The sequence below is a fragment of the Papilio machaon genome, chromosome 25, assembly GCF_912999745.1.
Source record: "Papilio machaon chromosome 25, ilPapMach1.1, whole genome shotgun sequence".
NCBI lineage: Eukaryota > Metazoa > Arthropoda > Insecta > Lepidoptera > Papilionidae > Papilio > Papilio machaon.
Genome location: NC_060010.1, coordinates 1558609 through 1579033, shown reverse-complemented (window position 1 = coordinate 1579033; position 20425 = coordinate 1558609). Strand labels below are relative to the sequence as shown.

General features: G+C 32.8%; 1 protein-coding gene across 2 annotated transcripts in view; it reads left to right on the top strand.

The window, feature by feature from the left end:
• Nucleotides 1-20425, top strand: part of LOC106713265 (pikachurin) — a 115338-nt gene that overhangs the window by 55256 nt on the left and 39657 nt on the right. For both annotated transcript variants that reach the window (XM_045684240.1, XM_045684241.1), the window contains 2 exons: nucleotides 16544-16660; nucleotides 20021-20385. In XM_045684240.1, coding sequence (XP_045540196.1) covers nucleotides 16544-16660; nucleotides 20021-20385 — 482 coding nt within the window. The remainder of the gene's footprint in view (nucleotides 1-16543; nucleotides 16661-20020; nucleotides 20386-20425) is intronic.

Genomic DNA, 20425 nt, shown 5'->3' with positions numbered 1-20425 from the left:
TCGTTCTCGGTTTATTTACCCTCCTCCTATTGTATAGAACAAAAAAGCTATTATCTACCAAAATTGAATGAATAATTAAATGTATTTCTTTGTTGCCTTGAGGATAACGTCCTGGATGTTTTCTACTTTTATTTATGCTTGTAACATTGTTAAACTTTTCATCTCGTAATCGATGGCTCCTGCATAAAAAACTTGAGAGGTGTCAAGGGACACCCGGATGGAACGAAGTTCCTTTCGATTAATTAGTGAAGGAACCAATGTTTATTCTATGAATAAAAAACTTAAGTCTTCACAAGAAGTAAATTTTATTTCTATGAATTTTCGTTATATATTGTCACGTCGTTGCCATGGTGAAGTAGCGCTCATTCGTCGATAACATACTTACTATAGCAAAAAGTGTCGTGACAACTTTTTGTAAGAATTTTTTCCGTCTAGCCCCCTTTCACAACGCGCGATAAGGAACTTCGTTCCAACTTCGTTCCAATAATCATACCAAATATCTATAAAGTCTATATCTTGCAATGATTTGTGAACACTTCCAAATTGACTAATTGGCCGGTAGGAAAGGGGCCCGAATTAAATCCATTCCAAGCTTTGAACTGATTAATGTAGTATTCAATTTAAAGGTGATGTAATGAAGCCAAGAATAATTTACATTGAACGATTTATAATTCAAATGGTACAAGGAATAATGCTTAAATAAAATTTACAAGTTTATTTGACCACTTCAACATTTTTTTTGCTGTTGTTCTGTTGTTTTAGAATACATGGACTGATTATTACATTTTTTTATTGACAACTAGCTTTTACCCGCGACTCCGTCCGCGCGGAATAAAAAAAATAGAAAACGGGGTAAAAATTATCCTATGTCCGTTTCCTGGTTCTAAGGTACCTGCCGACCAATTTTCAGTCAAATCGATGCAGCCGTTCTTGAGTTATAAATGGTGTAACTAACACGACTTTCTTTTATATATATAGATAGATACTAGCTTTTACCCGCGACTCCGTCCGCGCGGAATAAAAAATAGAAAACGGGGTAAAAATTATCCTATGTCCGTTTCCTGGTTCTAAGCTACCTGCCCACCAATTTTCAGTCAAATCGATTCAGCCGTTTTTGCGTTATAAATAGTGTAACTAACACGACTTTTTCTTATATATATTAGGGTGTTTCAATAAAAAAACTTTTTTTTTTTTTTTAATGGTGTCGAAAAGTTGAAAGTACACATAAAAACAAAAATTTTAGCGCCTAGTAGAGCCCTTAATATTAATATTAAGGTTTGCCTCTATTCATTCGTAATTTTTCTATTTAAATAACACGGGAAAACCTTTTTTTTATTTTAAAATTTTAATTACTTTGGATTGGCTTGTTTGCGCTACATCTCAAAGCAAGGGTCTATAGGAAATTTCACGCTCTACAAAAAACGTCTGATGGTCAAAATTCCTCAGATCAACCGTTTCAAAGATATCTGCGATCAAAAATAACACTAATCAAAAATTTCAAATATTATCCAATAAAACTGCAAAAAAATATCATACCCTATATTTATCTTATTTTTTTCTGTAAAATCACTTGAATTTTGTTTGCTTGAGACGGTTATTTTTTTTTTTGCTTATTTACTCAATACGTAACTCACAAAAAGCACAAATACATATAAATATAAAGGTTAAAAATATCAAATAAATGATTTTTGGGTTTATTTTATGACAAATTTATTTAATTTTCCACCGAATACTAATAAATTTTATTGAACAATCAATTTTTTATAACAAAAAACAATATTCAACAACAAGTAATAAAATTTATATCTAATATATTTACGCAAATTAAATTAATAATATAACGGATTTAAAAAACAATCAGTATCAATGAAGAAAGACAATGACGAGAAGATATAATAAAGCGTTAAAAGCAGAGCAACAAAGTGAAGTTGGTACCGAACGGCCAGTCTTACCAACACAGAGCTTATTAGCTACACTACTCAGATCAAACGATTATACTACTTTTGTCGACAGAGCTAAATAAAGCTCTGTCGAATTTTTTGAATGGAAAAATTGATCAAATTTTATAGTTGATTCAATTGATTTAAAATATTTACATAAATTTTTTATTATTTTGAATAAAATGCAATGATGAGTGCTTGGTTAGTTAATGTAATGAGGAACTTTACATTTTCTTCTTACAAAAATTTATGAAGTTTATGACACATAAAATAAATTTGCTATAAAATAAACCCAAAAATCATTTATTTGATATTTTTAACCTTTATATTTATATGTATTTGTGCTTTTTGTGAGTTACGTATTGAGTAAATGAGCAAAAAAAAAAATTACCATCTCAGGCAAACAAAATTCAAGTGATTTTACAGAAAAAAATAAGATAAATATAGGGTATGATATTTTTTTGCAGTTTTATTGGAAAATATTTGAAATTTTTGATTAGTGTTATTTTTGATCGCAGATATCTTTGAAACGGTTGATCTGAGGAACTTTGACCATCAGACGTTTTTTGTAGAGCGTGAAATTTCCTATAGACCCTTGCTTTGAGATGTAGCGCAAACAAGCCAATCCAAAGTAATTAAAATTTTAAAATAAAAAAAGGTTTTCCCGTGTTATTTAAATAGAAAAATTACGAATGAATAGAGGCAAACCTTAATATTAATATTAAGGGCTCTACTAGGAGCTAAAATTTTTGTTTTTATGTGTACTTTCAACTTTTCGACACCATTAAAAAAAAAAAAAAGTTTTTTTATTGAAACACCCTAATATATATATATATATATATATAGATATATAATTTTTAATTAAGACCAAGTGACCCTTAGACATCTTATATGGGGTTCTGAGATCAATCTTCGTATAAAATACCATGTCATTATGTTTGTCAAAACAGATTGATAAAACAGTTGCCGGCGTCAGTTTTTCCGTCCAATTATGACGTGGGGGCCTTCAAGAGTAGAGTGAATAGGTGAACAAAGCTAGCACGTACCATCTTTAAACCACATCATCACCTCATCGGGTGGGATCGTGGTCAAGCGCTAACTTTTTCAATATAAAAAAAAAGATATATCAAATATGTTTTAAACGGAGATTTTATTTATTTAAGAAGAACTCAGAAACCCACGATGAGACACTTAATCAGAACCTACTAAAAGGTTATTTTTTCTTTAAAAGAATGGAACCCTTTTTAAAGCAATGAAAGCATTTGACAGACAATTTCGAATTCAGAACGATATTTCTTTTTTATTACTTTCGCGATCCGAGCCATCATGATAAATTGGAAGTCGAGTAAAGTTTTCGAATTCTTTCCGAAATACTAAAGTAGAAAATGTTTTGTCAATCTGATTTTGTAGTCATTTAAATTAGTTTGTACAAAATCACTTTATGTTAAAATAAACTTAAACGAAGAAATAACAAGAAAAAGTACAGTTATTAAAAAATATAAAAAAAAATATATGGAGTTGATAAAGAGACAAATGACCAAAGAAAGTATGGATGGATTGTGTGAAAGAGGATATGCTTAAGAAGGGGGTAAATTCAGATATGACGGCTGATAGAGATGTATGAAGGAGTAGTACATACTGTGCCGACCTTCCATAGGGATAAGGGCAGATCGACGATGATGATGATGAAGAGTCAAATGACAGTTGTTACAGTGGAAACCCAGCATTTTTCTTTTGATATTTTAAAGTATTAAATAACTGTAGACAATACATACAGCGATGAATAAAAACTCCTTTCAATGCAAATTTGAATTCATATTCTATGCTCTCGTACGCGTTCATTCGTAGTCCAAAGTGCTCTTGTGGATCTCAATATATTCCAATTTCAATACTTTAATACGTATCAGACAACGTAGCTATAACGATATAGCAAGTTACAGACGAAATTATTGGAAACCATACTAATATTATAAACTAGCTTTTACCCGCGACTCCGTCCGCGCGAAATAAAAAATAGAAAACGGGGTAAAAATTATCCTATGTCCGTTTCCTGGTTCTAAGCTACCTGCCCACCAATTTTCAGTCAAATCGATTCAGCCGTTCTTGAGTTATAAATAGTGTAACTAACACGACTTTCTTTTATATATATAGATAGATGCGAAAGTTTAAATGGATAGATGGATGGAAGTTTGTTTGAAGGTATCTCAGGAACGGCAGAACGGATCTTAATGAAATTTGACACAAATGTAGAACATAGTCTGGAAGAACACACAGACTACTTATTAAGTTTTTTTTTTAATTCCGCGCGGACGGAATCTCGTGTGACTGCTATTAAGATAAATTTAGACATGTTACTGGCTAACAACATTATTATTGTCTGTGGACTTATTTTGGAATGTTGCACTGCTCAAATTGACGATGCAAATATCTCTGTATTTTATAAATCTGTGATTATAGACTTATGAATGTAAAATTGTTTTGCTAGGTGTGTTATAAATTCTCATTTCAGTTGAATTCGAATGTATTCATACTTACAATGTGATTCAAAAAAGAATTTGCATGAACTAACGCCATATTGCGACATAATACATATCATTTCGAAAGACTTAATAGTTCTTTCGATTTGATAATTAGTAAATAGATATTTTTTAAATAAATCATTGGAACGAAGTTCCTTATCGCGCGTTGTGAAAGGGGGCTAGACAGAAAAAATTCTTACGAAAAGTTGTCACGACACTTTTTCCTATATCACCATGGCAACGACGTGACAATATATAACGAAAATTCATAGAAATAAAATGTACTTCTTGTGAAGACTTAAGTTTTTTATTCATAGAATAAACATTGGTTCCTTCACTAATTAATCGAAAGGAACTTCGTTCCATCCGGGTGTCCCTTGACACCTCTCAAGTTACCTCTCAAGTTTTTTTTATTTACTCTGAATTCTACAGATTTTAGGCAGAACTTTTATTTTATGTAACTTATTCCTCATCGAAATGCAACATTTTTATCAAGTCAATTGTCCTTTTTTTTAGTGCCTCATTTCTCTCTATACTACTTTTTATAGTATTCACACGAGCAAGCGGTCATTGGAAATCACTGAAATAGTGAAATGACCGCTGCCCATAGGCATTTACATTTGCATTTGCAGATGCATTGCCTACCTATATGCCTACCTTTAATAAACAGAGGAGAGGACGCACAGAAAGAGGATATTCCTAATACTAATTGTTACTTTCTTTTAATTGAAAATTTTATTGGAGACAGTTAGAGTAATTTTGTAATCTCGCTTCCTTTAACCTTTACAAAGCTAAACTTTCACTAAACTAGTAGTTTAGTGAAAGAAGTTATGTCTCAGAGGAGGTTCGCTTTTAATTTTACTCGCGCTAACCTCAATAAGGTTGCCTTAGTTTGTTAAAGAGAGATTAAAAATAGACTTTTAGTGGTTATTTTTAACACGCAGTAGAAGTTTAAAATAGGTTTTCTGAGTGGAATATTTTTGAATCGTGTAATTTTAATGTTTTTATATGTTGTTGAATCCTTTACGTATCTTAAAGTTTCGTATAATATTTTATTATGTATTGATGTTAATTTTGTTTTTTTTTTGATTTCCTGTCTTTGTGTATATCTGTAAAGTTAACAATTTTTGTAAAGTTCCTTGATGAGTTTCAAGAATTTATTTCCCCTTCAGATGTTTCTACATCGATCTTTGTCATGAAAATCACTAGTTTTTTTTAAACTGGACGCAGACAAATATAAATATCTCTCTGATGACGTAACGAAGTGATTTCTCCAATTTTTTGTCGCCTAAAATCATAAAATACTATGAAAATTTTTCATAAGATCCTACATCATTTATATCAACCATCTGCTAGTATATAAAAACGTAATAAATTCACCTTAGAACAATTATTCATACTTGTAACAGCTTCACCTCAGAGGAGAATACCTCGTCCATAAATCATCTCAGCACAAGACAAGATATTGCGAAGGTACGATCATATTTCTTCATTACTCTATGATATGGACGTCGGTAACGCACTGGTTAAGCCCTGGATTTGTAATCTACGGGCCGAGATTCGATCCTCATCATGTATTAATATTTTTTTCTTACGATGAAGGCAACTGCCTATATTTGCGAAGAAATTAAAGCTCAAAGTGGGAGTGAAAAGTCAACAACGGGGACGGTTATGACGGTCAATGGATTTTTTTTTACTACAGGTCACAATTAGGGATTGCAATCCGGAAAAACGGATCCGGTAATCCGGCGGATCCGGCATCATTTAATGGTTACCGGATCCGGTACCAATATACCGGATCCGAAAACCGGATCCGGTGCTAGCAGTTTGTGGGAAAATAATATAGCTGTTGCATGAGTACTTTAAATGCGTTGTGCGTATATATTTGCAGCTCTATTAGAATTCGTTTAGCTGATGACACAATTAACAATATTTGTTTTCTACGATCTTATTTTCAAAATCAATATTGATTTTCTTTAAATACTTATATTTTTTTTACAATTATTACTTAAAATAATTATTTATCGTAAGTTGATTAAACTAAAGAGTTCTAAACTCATTATTGTGATAATTTTTGCCATTCATTCGTTCGACAGATTCATCAAATCATGATGGTATCTGTTATAATCATAAATACCTATAAGACTTGTTTGTTAGCATTCTCAAATACTTTAATAATGACTAGCTTTTACCCGCGACTCCGTCCGCGCGGAATAAAAAATAGGAAACGGACATAGGATAACCGTTTCCTGGTTCTAAGCTACCTGCCCACCAATTTTCAGTCAAATCGATTCAGCCGTTCTTGAGTTATAAATAGTGTAACTAACACGACTTTCTTTTATATATATAGATATAGATTTTGATCTCATTTCAGTTAATTACGTAAGGTTAATTGTATCTATTAGATATTATAGTTACTTGATAATTAATATTGTTACTTATAAATTAATCTATCTGTGAAAGTGAAATCTAGAAAGACTAAGCTACTCATTACGTCGTAAAATTATTACTAGTTACCTACACTACTAAATTTTAATTGTTTTCTTGTTGTCTATTTGTCTTAACATTGGTTAAGAAATAAAGTCGATTTTATATATTTGTGATTTATTTTTAATAAACTACCTACATATAAGTGCAGTGACACTTGATTAACTTACTTATTTTGTACTAAAAAGCGAAAATCATCTTGACTTAATCAATCCGGTCGGATCCGGTCGGATCCGGCCGGATTGAGGGGAATCCGGTCGTATCCGGCCGGACTGAAAATGACGCCGGATTGCAATCCCTAGTCACAATAAAAAGGCCGTTCGTATGTAATATTAGTAATTTTAGTCTTCTTTCCATTCTACCCTTTTCCTATACGGCAAAGATGGGAAGAGGAAGTAAATTTGACGGAGGAGGGGAGGCATAAGAAGGTGAAATTATCTTTCTGTGCGTCCCCTCTTCCTCCTCTTAAAGGTCAGATCCATTCAGCTAGCAGCTTCCTTGTTTGCCACCTTTTAATATAAAAAAAAATCATACCCGAGGAAAAATTATCCTCTCGTTACTTCGGTTAGAAAAATAAACTTTCTTAGTATCAAATAAACTGAGTACTCTTTTGTGTTAGAAGTAATAAATGGAGCGTTAGATTTGTTCAGAATTGCTAAGTCACTATTTTAAATTGAGAATTCCTTTATATACATGGTTCACAAAGCGGTCTCATGTCAACGACTCGCGGAGAAATTGTACGGCGGATACACCGGCTACATTTGTAACGGCGTTCGCGTGATACCGAGCTTTTAGTTGAGAAAGCTCTGTTCTGTATAAAGTGGGAATTTTCAAGCTTTCTCAATATTCAATGTTGAATGTTTCTTAATGTAAATTATATTTTATTTCAAAGATGTGTGAAAAAGATAGCAAATATATTACACTCACTTACAGGAAGGTGTATTTCGTGGTTATATGGGTTTATAAATTAAAACTTTCGTGGTTTTTACTAATATACTGTTCTTAAGAAACGGGATTCTTACCATGTTTAGGCTGTTTGAGCACCCGATATTTCCAAAACAAGCTAATCGTGGTAAGAATCCCGTTTATTCCGAACAGTATATTAATATGTGGGTTTGGTCGAACCGATTTTGATAAGTGAGTTATCATTCGATTTGTATAGTCAGTGGGGTATTATTGTTTTTTTTTTAACAAACAATATTTTTAAAGAATAGAACAGGAATACATAACTTTGATTATATAATAATTTTACAGATTTATTTAATGTTATTCAGTCAAATAACTCAACATTAAAGTCCTTTGTAAATAAGTAGGCATATAATTCCGATGTCCTACTAACGATCGAATTCCTAAGACAAAGGGGGTTAGAAAGGGGTTGGGGAAGGGGGGAATTCTTCACAACCAGGTCAAATAGCAGACGTAGGGAAGATATTAAATAATGATAAAACTTTGTCTTATTCGTGCGCTATTTTTCTAAGAGACATGCTCACGCTTTTAATTTATTTGGTCTTCTTTTTAATGTTGAATGATTTTTGTATCGTACTGTGAATTTAGACTACCGACCGTTAGTTTTGGAGAACAAAATCTCCTTTTAAAACACATTGTCATATCTGTTTTTTTTTATAAGAGAAGGGGGCAAACAAGCGGCGGGAACACCAAGGATTATCGACGCCCATGGACATCCGCAACACTAGAATAACTATAGATGCGTTGCCGGCCATTATGTTTTTTACAGAGATTTTGGTCTTAGAAACCAATAGTAAAATATACAAAAAATACATTTTTAAATATCGTAGTTCTTTTTTAATTATACTCTATTTAATCTACTCTATTATTATTCTAATGAAGGTTTCGAACCTTGTGTCCGGTAGTCTATAGCATTCGATTATTGTCGCTTAAAATGGTTCCACGGATCTTAAAATAGACATTTATTTTAAAATTCAACGAAGACTGCAAGGTGATTTTCATTAAAGTGGACTTTGCGAGCCAGTTGAATTTAAAGGAATTATATTTAAGCTGCTTAGTAGGAAGGAATTTTCCATCCCGCAGACTGCCTTTTAAATGCAGGTCGATTTTTAAATTTGTTTTAGCGACTCTTGCACCAAGTGTCTGTCTGCAGTCTTAGCAGAAATATATAAATTAATCCTTTAATTTAAATAAATATTATAATAAACGGTTCCATATATTACTTCTTACTAATATTCTAAATACGAAAGTTTATATGTATGTTTGTTTGACACAAATGTAGAACATAGTCTGGAAGAACACATAAGCTACTTAGGAAATTTCTATTTAATTCCGTGCGGACGGAGTCGCGGGCGACAGCGAGTTTCCTGTAATTATTTTTGGATTTATATTGTACTAATTATTAACTGATGCTAAAGACTTCGTCTGTGAGATAATGATAAGATTGTCTTTTGTTAATCACGCCTTTTCTATTATCCGAATATATCATTAACCTTGAGTGACGTCACATCAACTTAATTACTTTATTGGCGCGAAATGCTAACGAACGTCTTTGACCGAACTCCCAGTAAGTTTAATTAAAGGAATTGTGAACAAGAGTCAAGACCGTTCGTTACCGAAATTAGACGAACGTAAGCTCTTTGAAACATTTTTTTCTCGTTTGCAAGAAAACCTCTGATGGTTAAGCTTAATTAGGAATAAACGGGAACACGTTTCTTTTACTTGATTGATTTATTGTTGGTTTATGAGACCAAAAACCCTTTATAAAACATGTTATTATCTCTTTTTTGTCAAAGATAATTACAGGGATGACGATATGTTTCATACAGGGATTTTGGTATCAGGAATCAACGATTAGAAGAAAGGCCTCAAAAGCAAAGAGGAACCGAAATACAACGGAAATTAAAATCTAGCTAAATTTGAACGAAATGTTTGATCCACGCTATATTCACTTTTGTGCTGTAACCTTACACAAGACAACGTAAATGTTCGAAACCAATATTGTATTCTTGTGTCGAGAGTATCGCGTTGCGCGCTCCGTACACATAACGTTGAGTCGTCGTAACGTAACGTGTAACGTCAATATTTTTTAAAGCTAAAATATTAGGTCCTTACATATGAAATTGGCGTTTTTCGTACTGGCCACTTTAATCACGAATTTCTCCTCTTTGGTAAGGAATTCCAAATTAAAATTTTTACAGCTATAGACTCATGTATTTGTGGTTCGATGACCGTCATTCATTTGTTTTTTTTCTTCTGTTTTTTTCTGTTTGCGTCACTCATTTTACAAAATGGAAAACTTAAAATATCGCATTATTTACGAGTACGAGTTCCGCCGTGGCACTAGTGCTGCGGAAACGACTCGAAGGGTGAATGATGTGTATGGCGGTCGTGTTGCAAAAGAAAACACAGTTCGTTTTTGGTTCCAACGTTTTCGTTCTGGAAATTTCGATCTGCAGAACAAGCCCCGTGGACGGCCTGAGACTCAAGTTGATAATGAAGAGTTGAAGGCTATTGTGGAAGCGGATCCATCGCAAACCACGTCCGAGTTAGCTGCAGGCTGCGATGTTAGTGATAAAACTGTTTTAATTCACTAGAAGCAAATTGGGAAGATTAAAAAGCTTGAAAGGTGGGTACCTCACGAATTGACTGAAGCAAACCGGCAAACGCGCGTCGACTGTTGCGTTACATTACTAAACCGGCACAATAATGAAGGTATTTTAAACCGAATCATTACCTGTGATGAAAAATGGGTTCTTTACGATAATCGGAAGCGCTCAGCGCAATGGTTGGATCCTGGCCAGACAGCCAAATCGAAATCAAGCGAAAATTAACCCCAAAAAAGTTACTTGTAAGCGTTTGGTGGACTAGTGCCGGTATTGTTCATTACAGTTTTCTCAAATCTGGCCAGACTATTACGGCTGATGTCTATTGTCAGCAATTGCAAACCATGATGGAAAAGCTAGCGGCTAAACAACCTAGGCTGGTCAATCGCTCCACGCCACTGCTGCTTCACGACAACGCTAGACCACACACTGCGCAACAGACGGCTACTAAATTAGAAGAGCTTCAATTGGAAAGTCTAAGACATCCTCCGTACTCCCCGGACCTTGCTCCAACAGATTACCATTTTTTTCGAAATTTGGATAACTTCTTGCAAGGGAAAAAATTCAACTCCGATGGGGCAGTCCAAATCGCCTTCAAAGATTTTATTGATTCCCGTCCGACTGGTTTTTTTAGTAAAGGGATCAATGAACTATCTATGAGATGCCAAAAGTGCATAGAAAATAATGGTTCATACTTTGATTAATTAAATATATTATATTAAAAAATATTCGACTTTTTGTTCCTCCCATACAAAACGCCAATTTCATATGTAAGGACCTAATACAAAAGGTTAAAAGACTTAACTTTACATAGAGACAACATTTTCTTAATGGTCTAATCTAAAGTATGGGATGCAAAATATTTTTTCTACATCAGAATTACTATAAAATTAACGTAAAAAAACTTTGCAATACAAAAACAATAAAATAAAATATTTCAGTTTTTTTTTAAATACACCTATACACGGACGTTATCTCAGGCGCCATCTAGTATACAAAATGGAAACTTTGTTAAAGAAACCGGCAGTAGAAAGAAGTTTTAACAATTTATAAGATTACTAGCTTTTACTCCGTACCTCCGTTTTAGCTCCGTCCGCGCGGAATAAAAAATAGAAAACGGGGTAAAAATTATCCTATGTCCGTTTCCTGGTTCTAAGCTACCTGCCCAATTTTCAGTCAAATCGATTCAGCCGTTCTTGAGTTATAAATAGTGTAACTAACACGACTTTCTTTTATATATATAGATAAGACATCTGTTACTTAATTATTCACATGACTTCGTGTTTGAGGAGTTACGAAACTTTGAACACCACTTCATTGCTAACCATTTAAATGCACACAGTTTAATGTGACAAGGGATTATATACGACTGTTATACAGCATGTTTTAATTAATTTATTTAAGCGTTTGATTTTATTTCCGTCAAAATACAAAAGAAGACAATTTATAACCAGTATTTTGCTTGTTATTTCCTAATAAATAATTTATCTTTGAATTCTTAAATTAAAGTACTGTATATATTTTAATTTAAAAAAATCTGTTTGGTATTTTTTACAAGTAAATTAATTACAGTAGAAAATATGTCTCACAAAATATATTTATATATTTAAGACTGGGTTTCCACTGTACATACTTGTATACTCGTAAAATCATGTCGTCACCCATATTCTCTAAAAAAAAAACAATAACTATTACTTTCGGCTTTAGAAAGTCATAGCATATTTATATGACACATTTAAAATATATGTTTCTTGTTATAAAGGTGTTTAATATTACTCGGGTTAAGCTCGCTAACGTGACCGGGTCGACGACATCCCTAAGGAGCGGCCGTCAATTAACCTAAAGTCTCCCAAGCCTTGTTAAAACGCCCACACTTTCAACATCATTATTGTAGCTAAAGTTAATTGTTGGTTGCTTTAGATTTCTAAATAAAAAAAATATACTTGTAGCGTCAATAGCCTAATGGTTTAGGGTACCGACATATGATCACGTGGACGTGGGTTTGAATCGATTCGAATATTGTTAGCAATATATTAGCATAATTCTAAAGGTTAATTGAAATGGTTACAAGAAATATAGTAAATTTCAAATTATTTGCAAATATTTTGCAAAATAAAGTGGGACCTCTCATGCCACGAAGCAAGTGTCTGTCTTACGTAATCCAAAATTTTACAACGAGAATATATATATAGCCGCAAATACTCTCAATTCTGCTAACTTCACACATAGTGTCAAATTACCTAAGCAGTTGTGAAATAAAGACTGAAATTATCAATCATATTTACGTCTGTCGTACTGGTATATAATATTTTATTTACTAATAGCGCTTTTTCGAAGTATAAAACATTTTCAAAGCATGGACAACTAACGTTGGTTTTAATTTTTCTTAAAGTTTACGGAAGAAAGAAAGAGGATCTCTCTCGTTACTTAAGCTTTAACTTTCTTAAACTTCTAAGTTAGTAAAAAAATTACAAGAAAAGGACGCGATGAAAATTAATGAAAAGAATTCTAGTTTTAATTTTTTAACATATTGCTGTATTTCTCTAGTAAATTTTTGTGTTCGAAAATTATCCAATTACTTTCTAACGAAATCTCTCACCAAGGTTTCGAGGCAGGGAAATAAGTTGCAGATAGTTAATGCACACGTGATTTTACTTAACGCAACTTGTGTACACTCGTATTAACTTAAGTAAGCATTCTAAGCAAGAACTCGGCTTCATACTTGAGTAAGTTCCGAGCCGGTTCATGTTGGTCTTTGTGGAATTATCTTGCGCAAACTATATTCTAATTTGAGTTCGGTCTGTACAGAAATCTGTATGCGCCTCGTGACTTATGTTTGAACTTTGTTCTATGATACTGTTTTGTTTTCTTGCGTCACTTAAATTTATTTTACTGAATTGATTTAAAAACTGAAAATTATTAAAATTAATTAACTAACTTTATAGATCATCCTGTATAATGAAATACATTCTGTTTATGATCATGAACCTCTATTAAAACTTCAGAATATAGCTATCTCTGTTTTTTTTAAAGGATGGCAATATATTTTTACACAAGAGTCTTGATAGAAGAAGCTCACAGTTTTTTGTTATGATAAAATAAATATCAAATATATTAAATTATTTTCGCAGAACAGTACAAAAAGCAGTACGGTCATTTTTCATTAATTTTCTTCGTATCAACTTTGTGTTAAAGAACTCCTTTCAAAGAACCTCATTTAAGTTTTGCTTCAATTTTTATTTTCTAAAGAAACGACAAAATGACGGGAGCGTAAGTAACCTATATAGTTTCTTGCCATTGAATATTAGACCTTATTCCTTTAAGATATTAGTGAAATTTGCTGTGTATTCAAAGTTATACGCATTAGTAACTGTTTTCATACTTTGGAGTAGATTTTCTTGTTTTCTTTTCTAATTGAGCGAAAAAATCTTTCTTTGACAACCATCGATTTTTTTATAGATTAATGCTATCTTTTCGAATAAAAGAAAGTTGTATAATAAGTTTGGACGATATAAAAATTGATAAAAAAAACACCCAGCCGTATAGAATTTATTCTTTCATTAAACTTTCAGTAAAACGTAACTACTTAAATCTATTTTTTTCGTTGAAAATTCAATGGATTTCGAAAAAAAAAATTGGCAATAAAATTGAGGAAAAAATTACACTGTTGTGATGTACGAAATTTACTCATACTTGTACTAGCGATTTATTCCGGCTGACAAAAGATATGTTCATCGGACGATAAATTGTTCTTATAAAGAAGTTTAGCTTTTTCGATAGCGATTAAAAATTTTTAATCGAACCTTTTAAGATATACAATTCTCTCATACATGATTTTTATGCATGTCTAACAGTTTTTCCAGAGTAAGTCAAATTGAAGTTATACATGGAGAAGTTTACGAGTCAGCCCAGTAACCCTAGTAACCTAAAAAAGCACATTATTGTAAGAAATAAGAAAACAGTAATTTTATCTGTATTACATAGAACTTGGCACCATAAGTCATTTTAAGGACTTTATTGTAAGCCAAGCATTGAGGCAAACAAACTATACTTGGGTAGGTCTGTACAAATGTCAGCACTTTATTGGGGTGTGCGTCATCAACAAATATTTGCACCACCAATTAGGGTAGTAAAGTTTGTATTAAGGGTTGCTCGATCTTTATTAGTTTAGGCTCTTGATAAATTTCTTTCAGGCTCAACATATCTACATTAGGTAAACCGTTATTTGCACTTAAAGATATTGAAAAATAATAAATAAATGTATTAGATTCCTCCATTATTAATATAATAAAGTAAAACATCATTTTTAATTATGTTAAACATAAAGTCTTTGTTCTACAATAGCAATAGAAACTCTTATCAAATTAAAAATCTTTCATAAAATCAAACTTGGTTCATTTAAACATTTCTTATTTCAATTAAAAGGAAAATTAAAGCGCAGCTAATAAAAAGGTCTATAGACAGAGAAACTCTTTTGTGAAGTATCTTAAAGTTATTCTTGTCTGTTACTGGCCGGTTAATTGTTCAAGAAATGCAAGAGGATTTATTACCTATATATATAAAAGAAAGTCGTGTTAGTTACACTATTTATAACTCAAGAACGGCTGAATCGATTTGACTGAAAATTGGTGGGCGGGTAGCTTAGAACCAGGAAAAGGACATAGGATAATTTTTTACCCCGTTTTCTATTTTTTATTCCGCGCGGACGGAGTCGCGGGTAAAATCTAGTTTTTAATATTTACAAAAGATAAAAATTTTATGAACACCACTAATGAAGTTTAGAAATTATTTTTAGTATTTTTAAATCAAATCAATAAACGCTGTTTAAATGATAGCATAAATCATATTTCAGTTTTCAAAAATAATTGAAGATAAAATAAAGTTTAAATATGTTAATTTACATAGAAATATTATTTATTAAACGACCAGCTTTTACCCGCGACTTCGTCCGCGCGGAATAAAACAAATGCACACAAGATAAAAAAGTTCCTATGTTCGTCTCCTAGTTCTAAGCTACCTCACCATCAATTTTCAGCTAAATCAGTTCGACGGATCTTGAGTTATAAATAGTGTAACTAACACGACTTTATTTTATATATATTGATAGATATGTTTTTAGTAACATAACTTCTAAGATAATGCCATTTATTTAGTAAATATTTTAACGGTAGAATAGTTAATATTTATTCACTCAATCCGCAAACATGAGTGAAGTCAGAAGTCAAAGTGTACAAAGATAAACTGGGCTTTAAAAGCTATGATAAATTATACCCATCAGTCTAAGAAGAATTGTTTGTTAAGTTTCTAGCAAATTTCTTAACTGTTTGCAGTTATTATTTATCCGAATGGAGTTTCGTAGAATCTTTGGCACCCCATTTTGTTGAATTCATTTTATTTTACTATTTTATGGAAGATAGAAAACATACTAGATATGGGTAACTGAACTAAAACGTAAGGACCTGCAGATCAGCTCGCAGTTCGCATGTGTGAAGCTGATCAGTGGACCGACTCACAGATCAGCTCAATTTACATCTGTTGATATGATATTCGTGTCTAGCTGTGAGCTGCGAGCGCATGATTGGTCGCTCTGCAACTCACTGGCTGCCATAGTTTTAGTACCACGCGTTAAGTCATTAGCTACCAATAAAGTTTTTGATCCGCAGCTAAACGGTTCAAGTCTATATGGCCTGAAATTTTGAGCCGGTTCAGAACTAATTTACACATGTATACTATCCAATGCACCAATTACTACTACGAAGCGCAGAAGTACAAATAGCTATTTCTACTTTTTACACGTCTATGTAATCTGGTTTAGTACTTCTATTGTGCCAAATTCTAACCAATGCTACTAGTATCTCTGGTACTTTCATTGGAGACAAGTAATCTCTTTCTTAACCGCATTAACTTAGTATTTTCCTATTTTATGGAATTATGGTAGTTTTCTATCTAGTTTAAGAGCTAGCTAGCTAACCTTACTGTACAAGCTGAAAGTGCGAAGTCAGCAGGTTCAATGATATTGTTGCAGGGCGGTGTGGCGAGGGCAGCCCGTGCGAGCAGCTGTGCCGGGAGCTCCACGACGGCACATACGAGTGTGGCTGCGGGCCTGGTTACGTTCTACACGTTGACGGATACGGGTGTCTTGGTGAGTAGACCAATATTAGGTATAACGGGAATAAAAGATACCTGGGCAAAATAGCGACTATAATGTACCAAGACCTAGATCTACATCAACTATAGTACATATCTTTAGAGATCCTGAGAATCTGTTCCAAGGTTTCTGGTAGAAAAACGGGGTTATGTGAAACTTGATTTACTAAACTTGATGTTACCCTCCGTAGACCTACAGCCTGAAACGTTCCAGAATCTGTTCTAGGTCTCTGTCTCAGTAAGATACCAGATCGCCTAACATTAAAGGACGACCTCATGAACTTCCGTAGTAACAGAAGAACAGCAAATATACTACTGGTTCTAAATCTTCTCCGTTTAGGACCAAATTGCTATCTGTACAATTAATTATTGCTTTTTGAATTTTCTTTCAAACTTATTACTTTTCCCATTTTCTATTTCCGCAAATGTACTTGTCAAGGAAATTGAAGCAAAATTACATTATAAGAAATTGAATAACATTTTTCTGAACCCATCACATTTAATGGATAGCAATAATCGTCAGACTCACTTCGATTCAATCATCAAATACTTGAAGGATTTTTTTAGCGTGAAAGTAATTTACAGTGTTGATGTTAACCCATTAATTGGATAGTCGGAATGGGTTATCAATCAGTTTGGATCCGCGATAAATTGGAAAAATGTCGGACTCGCGTGAGCTCGGTGGAATTATGATTAATTGGACCAGATGGTGTCGGAGATTAAGTGTTTGTTGATTCGAACGCTGATCGATTCTTTTTTTTATTTATTTTACTAATCCTGTCATACAACTTCAATGTTGTCTAATTAGATAAAATGCAGTTTACAACTAGTTTGTTTATTTGTCTTGTCAATTTACTCCCTTATCTTTTTTTCTACTTCTTCTACTATTACTAACTGTATTTAGAATTACGTACTTTTTTATCTGAAAAGGTAGCAAACGAGTAAACGGTCACCTGAGTTAACCGAAGTAGCGAGGCGACCGTTGCCCATGGAAATCCGCAAATGCAGATGCGTTACCTACCTTTAATCAACGGAGGAGGGGACGCACAGAAAGAGGACATTTCCCCTTCCCATGCGTCCCCTCCTCCGACAAATCCACTTCCCCTTCTCATCCTTTCCTAATAAGAAAAGATTGTGAAGGGCAAGAGGACTAAAATTAGGCACCACACTCATCAGACGATACAAGGAATAGCTTCCACTTCACGCCTGTCTTCTGTGTGCTCGTGGTATTTCACCGGGCGAGCCGGACAATTCGTGCAACAGATGTTGTTGTTGCTGGCGTCTACCACTGTTGATACATAAAGTTTATAAAGTTAGTCAAATTAAATGCATTCTGCAGGTTACTTACCGTTGATTTCTGAGACCAAAATTTTGTTTTAAACTGAGATTTTGGTCTCGGAAATCTGCGATGAGACATGTTCTATTGTATTCATCTATATATTTCTTTTATTTACTTTGGATTTCTGCTGACAAGACACATAAATCGTCATCCTTCTCTTTAATAGATACAAAACAATACCTATGCTTCATGAAAAGATTTTAGTTTTACAATCTCACAGTAATATATTTATATGTAAGTTTGATATTAAAAATTTCCTGCAAACGTGCTGTATATTTCATTTAAATAAATGTAATAGTAACAGGATATATATCGATGTTCTGAGAATATGCTTTTACAGAACTAACTACGTTTGGGAAATTCTAGTATATCAATTTATCTCGACGCTTGATCGAAATAATACATGTATTGAGTGCACTTCAGTATATTATGTTATTTTAAAGAATTCTAGTACTAGAATTACATAATAAAAATAGTCTAAATAGTTTAAGTTAAAGCAAATAATTATAGGCTTTATTTTTGGATTTATCATCTAATCTCTATGACACGAACTTTGTTAAGAAAAAATCTTTAGTAGGTGTAAAATAAATGTTTCATTCCGATGCATCCTCAAATATTCGGTATCTGGAATTAATTAAACTTTGTAATTAGAGTAAAATGTTATTTCCTTGGCAAAGTATTTTAGTACTTATATATTTAAACTCGATAACTTGTATTCAAAAAATTAGAAAAGTCGAAATTAAAGTATATAATTATATTAAAATACTAGCTGTCGCCCGCGACTCCGTCCGCGCGCAGTTAAAAAAAAATGAAAAATAGATGTTGGCCGATTCTCAGACCTACTGAATATGCTCACAAAATTTCATGAGAATCGGTCAAGCCGTTTCGGAGGAGTACGGTGACGAAAACTGTGACACGAGAATTTTATATATTAGATATATTACTAGGAATTCCTGGTCAAGTCGAATTACCTTCTTGTTAAGATAAAGACTACTATCACTAGACTAAATCATTCGAAGTTTTTTGCATTACCCTTGAAATTGGAGATATCTAGATTCCACTGTAATATACTTCCATACATCATATCTGAATTCACTCTATTCTTTCGCATATTTTACAGTAAACAAATCTATCCAAACATATATCAGGACCGTGACATTGTTGTCGATGCTAGCAAAAAAAAAATGTTAAAATTGTAGCAAGGTTAAAATAAATATAAAATTTATCACAAAGAGTTATAAATTGGACGGCGAATATCGAAATAGAATCATTTCTAAAGCCAGTGTAAAATTTATTTCCGCATTCGATGGACGAGATTTTATGAACTCGGCCAAAGATAAGAATATAAAAGCAATTCAGAAATTATAGAGAGAAATCTTTTTCTTGTCAAACATAAGAAATACAACGTTTGTAAGGGTTTTCTTTACTGATAAAAATATTACTACTACAGTTTTAATGAGTAAATATCATAAATTAAAGTAGTTCAGTTGTCGTTGAAACAATTAAAAACATAAGATTTAGAGTGATCTCATTATCCCCCTCAATGTGTCAAAAAAACTGTAACTAAACCAGAGATATAAAACACCTCGCCATAATACAAAAGAATATGGAACGATTTTCTTTGCGTACAGTAGAAAGAAAGGAGAGAAATTGAGGAGCAGAAGGTTAGCGTGGTTTGGACATGTTATGCGGAGGGATGATAATCATATAAACAAAAAAGTAATGAGATTGAATGTAGACTATAAAGGTAGAGGAAGACCAAAGAAAGTATGGATGGATTGTGTGAAAGAGGATATGCGTAAGAAGGGGGTAAATTCAGATATGGCAGCTGATAGAGATGTATGGAGGAGTATTACATACTGTGCCGACCCTCCAAGGGCAGGTTGTTGATGATGAGAAAGTGATGTAATAAAGAAGCTGATTTAATCAACCTTCGGTACTTTCCCTTGATCCCTAGCCAGCGGTACTACGATTAATATCTTAATTAATATAACAATTACATTTTCTTTGTTACAGAATTAAACGCAACAAAATCAACCGAATCTTCGGGTACAAAAGAGGATGTCCTATATCAGAAAGACGTATCTTTTTCAGCTGAACTAGAAATAGCCCCGTCCAATAGAATTAGTAAAACTATTGTAAGCGAAAAACATTTCGATGAAAAAAGAATAACAACATTACCAACAATACAAAATGATACTAAAGAAACAAATTATACTTATACTGGACAAAGATCTAAACAAATTGATGGACTGAAGAGTTTGATGGAAGATGGAGTTAGCAAAACTGATATTGATATTATTTCTGAGGACAAATTAAAAGAAGCCAATCTTGATGTTAGCGTAAAAGTTACAACACTCGGTCCAAGTTTGGAACAGAAGGTTAGTTATTATTTAATATGAACTTAAGGGAATTTGTTTT